The sequence below is a fragment of the Homarus americanus genome, unplaced genomic scaffold, assembly GCF_018991925.1.
Source record: "Homarus americanus isolate GMGI-L3 unplaced genomic scaffold, GMGI_Hamer_2.0 scaffold39675, whole genome shotgun sequence".
NCBI lineage: Eukaryota > Metazoa > Arthropoda > Malacostraca > Decapoda > Nephropidae > Homarus > Homarus americanus.
The window spans coordinates 5,782,361-5,790,407 of record NW_024736071.1 but is presented as its reverse complement, the minus strand read 5'-3'; the positions used below and the strand labels follow the sequence as shown (position 1 = coordinate 5,790,407).

The 8,047-nt window shown below is 39.4% G+C and overlaps 1 protein-coding gene across 2 annotated transcripts in view; it reads right to left on the bottom strand.

The window, feature by feature from the left end:
- Window positions 1-1,722: 1,722 nt before the first annotated feature.
- Window positions 1,723-8,047, bottom strand: part of LOC121871765 (retinol-binding protein pinta-like) — a 30,496-nt gene continuing 24,171 nt past the window's right edge. For both annotated transcript variants that reach the window (XM_042374206.1, XM_042374205.1), the window contains exons 5-7: window positions 5,986-6,096; window positions 3,382-3,487; window positions 1,723-2,861 (exon numbers count right to left, since the gene is read on the bottom strand). In XM_042374206.1, coding sequence (XP_042230140.1) covers window positions 2,710-2,861; window positions 3,382-3,487; window positions 5,986-6,096 — 369 coding nt within the window. In that variant the 3' untranslated portion in view covers window positions 1,723-2,709. The remainder of the gene's footprint in view (window positions 2,862-3,381; window positions 3,488-5,985; window positions 6,097-8,047) is intronic.

The following is an 8,047-nucleotide window of genomic DNA, read 5'->3' as shown; positions in this document are numbered from 1 at the left end:
ATATTAATGATCTATAAATTGCATTGATTTAACACCGAAATAAGGTTTAAAACCAAGGTACTTGGAGGCAACAGAACCCCCCGCCCACCTATAGTAAGACATTTGTGAGTGTAAGTTTCAGTGTGGCACCAGTTGTTTCATGGCACCTAACCCATCGTGATACTGTGGGTTTGCTAACCCCAGTTTGCTGTGCCATATCGGCATTACGTATAGCCTCGTTGTTAAGGCCAATGATAGCACCTCTCACATTCTCACATCTTGTGATGTCTCCCCGGTAATTCCGTGATCCATTCGATGTAAGATCCCATTGATGACTGGGATGGTGTTGATGTCCATTTACAACATCCACCCCGAGTCAGGAAATATGTATGTGATCTGAAGTCTCGGAGGATTCATATCATTCAAAAATGTCTATAGGAGGTCCCCAAGTTAGGTACGTCCGACTTATGAACATCCGACAAGTATTTTATTTTTATGGGGATTAGTCCACCCAGGCACATAAGACAACATTATGCTTCCAATATCTTCCCAGGCAGTAGTACCTCCCTGTGTGTGATAGCTGCCTACTACTGTACCTACTACCTTTACCTGATGACTTATTTTTTACTTTCATTTGTTGTATTTTGTCATCCTATTTCTTCTTTTCTCTTAAATTAAGTGATTTTAGATGTATTTATATAAGGACTTAGGCTGTGATATAGTGGGATTTTAAACATTGTTCTGTAAGTACTCAGATGTAAACAGAGAAATCAGATAGCAGATGAACAACGTTGTTATAGAGAAATTCGATTGTGAGAAAGATTTAGGAGTAATGATAAGTAGGAATCTTAAGCCAAGTCAACAATGTGTATTTGCTCAAAACAAGGCTAACAAAGTACTTGGGTTCATACAAAGGAGTGTTAGTTACAAGACTAGCGAGGTCATCCTAAAACTATACCTTTCGCTTGTGAGACCTCACTTGGATTACGCTGTTCAATTTTGGTCACCGTACTACAGAATGGATATAGAACCCCTAGAAAGCATTCTGAGGAGGATGACAAGACTAATCCTGGGCATTAGGAACCTTGATTACAGAGACAGGTTAAAGCATCTTAATTTGCACTCCCTCGAGAGACAGAGTGAGGGGCGATATGATTGAGGTGTATAAATGGAAGTCAGGGTTAAACAAAGGTACTCAAACTATCCAACCAAGAGCAAACTCTTAGCAATGGTTTTAAATTAGGCAAATTTAGATTTATGCGGAAGATAGGTAAACATTGGTTTGTAAATAGAGTAGTGGATGAGTGGAGCAAGTTACCGAACTTCATCATTAACTCTAATACACGCTGGGTAGCTTCAAATATAGGTTGGACAGATATACAGTACAGTATAAGCGATAGCGGTTGGGTGTAAACGGGGCTGCATAGTATGGGTCAATAGGCCCGCTGCAGTTTCCCCAATCTTACGCTCTTATTGGCTCTTTAACCCCTTGTACACGGGGTTCCCTCTGAGCTGAATAAAATCATCCGACTTTAGCTACATAAAATATTGAAAGTGGCGTCCCCCGTAGTGAAGGGGTTAAATAATTTAATGTGTTTTCTGTAACTAGTTACTAGATATAAGTGTGTTTTTAATGCTTTGTTTCACATTTTATTGAGTGCTGAAGCTACTGAATTTATTATACAAGTAACCTTTCAATTCAAAGAGAAAAGTGTTTTGTTAAAAGAAAAAAAATCAAGCTGAAAATGTTCAAAATTTTTATTTCCTTCATGACTCCTTTAACAGATGTGGTGTTGAACATGGAGAACAAGGATGTGGCTCCCAAATTATGAATTATCATTATCGATTTTGCTAATGGATAATTACATGTCCTTGTGATTCTTGAAAAAATTTCTACTCATTTTGCAACCCTAATAACTTTGTACTTGTTTATGTTGACTTTTGGTGTTTTTCTGTTATTCTGAAGTTCTGCACTGAAGTAGTGTATCATGTTAATAGTTGAAATAAACTCATTACAGTACAGGTATTTAATAGATAGGTGTGTCTGTGAGTAAATCTTTATATTGCAGTTGCATAAAGTTACCATAGTAGTACAGGTACTAAGGTATTTTGATACAAGAATAAGGAAAAGGGTCATAAACGGTGATAAATGATACATTTTTGATAGCTTGATTTTCTGCTTTTCTTAAAAAAAAATTTTTTTTGTACAATTTCATAAATTGAATAACAAAGGTGCATGGGGTAATCATAGTCTAAATTAAGCTACAGTATTCTTTAATCTCCTTTAAATATCAAATTAATTAACTAGTTAAGTACTGTACTTTATACAGTACTGTATAAGTTCACTATAATAATACAATCCTAACATCCTAGGATTGTTTATTTTATAATCATCTGCAATGCTGTATATATATTTTTTTTTCTTCAAGCTGATCTCATTTATGAGCAATACAGTACAGTGTACTGTCTAGGGCTTTAGACAATATGAGTGCCATATATTGTTATGATGTCCTCTCTTGTCTTACCTATAACTGCTGTTTATGTTTGTGTAAACAAATTGACTGTATTCATTAGTGTTCAAACTAAACTGAGTAATAAAGTGGCTAAAATATTTATCTTTAAATATGTCTTCACTCCATCTTCATTCTTCTGAAAAATCTTTGTCGCAAGTTATCACATGTATAACCTCTTCTCTCTACCAAGATCGTGTAAAACAGAATGACTGGAAGTTTAGTCAACATTGAGTTTCCTGAAGGATCCCTCAATACCAAAAAGGTCAGCTGAGGTCTTGGCTTTTCCAGGCCGCTTAGATTCGTCCACACCATATTGCTCATCCTCGATGAGCCAGTCCCGCCGAGCATCCACCCGCTGCAGCCAATATTCTGCCGACACAACAGTATTGTATTTGCCTGTGTTCTGCAACTTGTGTTAATAGGGTTTTGTTGGTCTAGTGATACTAATAGTGTATTACAGATGGTGTGTAGATTATGGTGTGCTGTACAGCACTGTACAATACAGTCGGTAATGAGCTGGCATGATAGTGTACTGTTGATGGTGTGTTGCTGGTGGTGTGTTGTCTGTGGTGTGATAGTGTACTGCTGATGGTGTGTTGCTGGTGGTGTGTTGCTGGTGGTGTGTTGGTGGTGGTGTGTTGTTGATGGTGGTGATGGTTGGAAATGCTTTATATTTAAAAAAAAATGCATTTCCTTATAACTATTTAGTAAAAATTGTAAATTAGTGATACCAACTTAGCTTAATAACCCATAATATAAAAACAAAACTTCTTAGGTTGACAGAGCATCAAATTTTACAGTTAGGTTAATATTAGTATGCAATAAAATTGAACCTAATACATTTTTTTACTTTGTTTATCAGATTTATAAGAATTTTTTTAAGACTTACTCTTAATATCTTCGATGGTCCCATTGGTGCCACCGTACTCAACTGGTAGGACCTCTTTGGGTACTTCTTTATGCAGACTGTCTAAGTCGCTGCCATGGATGTGGGTCTGCCAACACCACCAGTTTCATTACCAGCTCCCACATACACCATGTGTCCTTACTATTAATATTTTCATGTACAATACTGGTAATATGAATGACTTAATCATAGAAACCTAACCATCATTTGACACTTACCATTTCCTCCTGAATTACATTTAGTATTTTTAAGTATCAGTCATCTTGTTTAGTGGTCACAGAGACCTACACTGATTTAGAAAAAAATACAGGAGGAATATTGTAAAGTACTTCCATTTCATTTTAAATTTGCAGAAGTCACATATAATGTGCACATAAACCCAACCAAGACAATGTTGATCACCAAAGGAGAATTAGAGTATTGGAGTAGCAGGGAAGGACAGAGAACAGAATCTTCACTGGAGTATGAAAATGGGCATCTGAGACCTGATGGCCAGTTAGGGGAAGTGCCAATACAACACACTGAACGTCAAGGCTTTAGTACACATGGAGGCAGCGTACTGGCACTACATACAACTACCTCTACTTTCTCAGGCTACTACTGTTGTGTCCAGCTACTCCTGTTGTGTCCAGCTACTACTGTTGTGTCCAGCTACTACTGTTGTGTCCAGCTACTACTGTTGTGTGTCCAGCTACTCCTGTTGTGTGTCCAGCTACTACTGTTGTGTCCAGCTACTACTGTTGTGTCCAGCTACTACTGTTGTGTGTCCAGCTACTCCTGTTGTGTCCAGCTACTACTGTTGTGTCCAGCTACTACTGTTGTGTCCAGCTACTACTGTTGTGTCCAGCTACTACTGTTGTGTCCAGCTACTACTGTTGTGTGTCCAGCTACTCCTGTTGTGTGTCCAGCTACTACTGTTGTGTCCAGCTACTACAGTGTCCAGCTACTACTGTTGTGTCCAGCTACTACTGTTGTGTCCAGCTACTACTGTTGTGTCCAGCTACTACTGTTGTGTCCAGCTACTACTGTTGTGTCCAGCTACTACTGTTGTGTCCAGCTACTACTGTTGTGTCCAGCTACTACTGTTGTGTCCAGCTACTACTGTTGTGTCCAGCTACTACTGTTGTGTGTCCAGCTACTCCTGTTGTGTCCAGCTACTACTGTTGTGTCCAGCTACTACTGTTGTGTCCAGCTACTACTGTTGTGTGTCCAGCTACTCCTGTTGTGTGTCCAGCTACTACTGTTGTGTGTCCAGCTACTCCTGTTGTGTCCAGCTACTACTGTTGTGTCCAGCTACTACTGTTGTGTCCAGCTACTACTGTTGTGTCCAGCTACTACAGGGGGTTCTCACTATAAGTGCCTTCATTATAAGTGGTTTCGCACTTAAGTGGTGAAAAAATTGTGGATCTCCACGTAAAAAGTCCCCGCAGTTAAGAGGATTCAAAGGCTGAAATCTGTCAATCTTTGGGAGCACAAGCGATTGAAATTCCTGCCCGCCTCCCACTCTCTTAAAGGTCATCATTCTCTCGTGCTATGCATGCTCAGTACCAGTCGCCTGTGTCCACTGCTCCAAGAACTATAGTTATCAACTTTGTTGCATCTTTGGTGACATTGGTGGATTATTTTTGAACCCATCAGTTCCAAACTGAAGCAAGGTGATGTAGTGGTTAAAGGAAGCGTAGTAGCTATGGGATGGATATGAAATTAGAAGTTACATGTTGTAAAAAAAGTGGTGTGTGTGTCTCAGTGAACTACTTACACTGAAATGAGTGAGTGTGTGTGGTTTGGTAGCTTGTGCTGCATCAACACACTGACCCCAAATGAATTTTAAGTACTTTAAATAAGTTGTAAAGTTAAATAATTTAATAAAATAATGTGTAATCAAATGTTTAAAAATGTTTCTAATGTAATGTATATATATTCCAGTTAAAAGACACCAAATTAAACTTTGAGTCTTCACTCTCTCTTTTACAAGTACTTGTACGGGCAATTTTCGGTGGATTTGGCATCCTGTGTAACACCGGCAAGACCGTGGGCTCGTAACACTCGTCTGGCTTGCGGTGCCCACCGTTTGTGTGGATGTCGGTCACACTAGAATAACCCGTTATAGTACATCCTTCTTTCCTCACACAGCCAAACTGTGGAATGCTCTGCCTTCTTCTGTGTTTCCATACTCATACAATCTGTCTCCCTTCAAAAAGCTGGTTGTCCGTCATCTTCGTGGTGTAGATTAACATAATCTTTTTCTTTTCTATTTTTAATTTCTTTATACAGTACTCCTATTTTTTCGCCCCCAGGCCCCGTTGTGGGTCGATGACCTGTGCTCGGGTGGGCTATTCCCCGTAAAAAATAAAAAATAGAATTACAATGTGTTGGTCCCGATTAGACCCTATTCCTATTACCGGCAATTCTTCTGGGAATTAATTCCCCTTTATAAGTGGTTTCATTATCAGTGGCTTTTTCTGGTTCCTATTAACCACTCATAGAGGACCCTCTGTACTATTGTGTCCAGCTAATGTGGTTGTGTGTCTTGCTACTGTTGGTGTTTGTCATGTATTATATATACTGTAGTCTTGGTTGACTTACCCTCCTCTTTATCTTCTCGTTCATGAAAGATTTCATGATATTAAACACAGTGTCGAAGGCAGCGGGGGTGTTGATGTAGTTAACTCCCTTGGGCCGCAGCGGGTATCCCTCCTGGAAACAGGAAATACTATATTCACTACTGTGCAGTGTTTAATAATTCTAGCTTAAGGAATATGTTCTCATATTTCAGTATTTCACTCAAATCAAATGTAAACGATATTGTACATATAATAAGTTAGGGCTTAACAAAGAATGTGCTAAAGTTCTGGGTTTGTGACAAAGTTATATGACTGCTCACTAGTGGTGAATGTAACCTACCCATCAGTCAACTTTTACTTCTCATCAACATTCTGCCTTACTTTTGTTATTTTTATTGTCACCAGTAATGTGAATTTGCCATTATCGTAAACACTTCTCAGTACCAGCATTACAGTACAGTTCAAGATTGTGTATACTGCATAATTACCGGGTAATATGTGATTTACTCGCAATTGATCAAAGGGAGAGTTTGTTACACTGAAAGTATTATATATTATATATTCCAATTTTTTTTTCAAATGACGCACGCATTTTCTATACAGAAACGTTTCCAGTTAATGTAGTCTCCATGTATAATTAGAAAATTATGGGGGCCCCATGTGCATTCAGCTGACTACATTAAAGGTAAGTGCTCAGTCACACTGTATCCATTCCTCATTATTTATTACTTTCACTGTACTGTATTCATTGTAGATTTTTTATAAAAAAAAAAAGATTTTTTTTTATCAATGTCAGACTTACGATCATTTGGACTTACGACCTGGATTTGGGTTCCTAACCCCGTCGTAAATCGGGGAGCACCTGTATATATATATATGTGTACAGTTTTACCCCGCCTAACGCGGTTTCACTTAACGCGTTTTCGCATATACGCGGTGTCTTGCCAAAGCTGAACTTTCACTTAACGCGGATTTTTTCCACATATTCGCGGTGAGTGTCCGAGACGCTATTTTTAGATTTGCCCCACCCGCCACCCTGCCTGACTGCCTGTTTTAGCTCATAAAATTCATACAAATTACCAGGCCAGAATATAATTTACATTGCTGGAATTCTTATAATTTGGTGATGATTTTGAATATAAACATCATATATTTTGCTTTAAACTTACAATTTTTAGATAAAAATTTTTCTCTAGGTAACTATGGTATCTTTTGTGCAAAATATATGACATTTATATTCAAAATATTCCTGGTCTTACAAGGAATCCAGCAATGTCAATTATGTCCTAGCGTGGATAGAAGACTTTCTACATGACCGCAAGCAATGTGTGGTGATTAATGGCACGAAATCGTCATCTGTACCTGTAACAAGTGGGGTACCGCAGGGTAGTGTATTGGGCCCGCTGTTGTTTGTTTGTTTCATAAATGATATGCCTGACGTTGTACACTCCTCCATACAAATGTTTGCCGATGACGCCAAGTTATTTCGGGAAATTAAGAACCAAGCGGACTGTGAAGAGCTGCAGAAGGACCTCTGTGGGCTCCAGGAATGGTCGAAGGAATGGCTGCTGAGATTCAATGTCACGAAGTGTAAGAGGATGCACCTGGGGCGTACCAACGGTAAGGAGGCGTACCATATGTCCCAACGGGATGAAGAAAATGTACTAGTTGAGACTGTGTGTGAGAAGGACCTAGGTGTGTATGTTGACAATGAGCTGAAGTTCTCGGGCCATTGTGAGAAGAAGGTAAATCAGGCAAATAAATTATTGGGTCTTATAAGAAGGTCGTTCAGATATCTAGACGGTCCGTCCCTCGTGACGATCTTCAGGAGTGAAGTGCTTCCCCATCTGGAGTACTGTCACCCCATCTGGTCCCCGAGATATGCTAGGGACTGTCAGTTGGTTGAAAATGTTCAAAGGAGGGCCACCAAGCTGGTGCCTGCACTTCGGCATCTCAGCTACCCTGCGAGATTGGAGCGCCTGAACTTGCCTAGCTTATACTACAGACGGGCAAGGGGGGACCTAGTTGAGGTTTATAAGCATCTCAGGGGGCACTACTCAGTTGAGTGTCCTTACTTGGAGCTG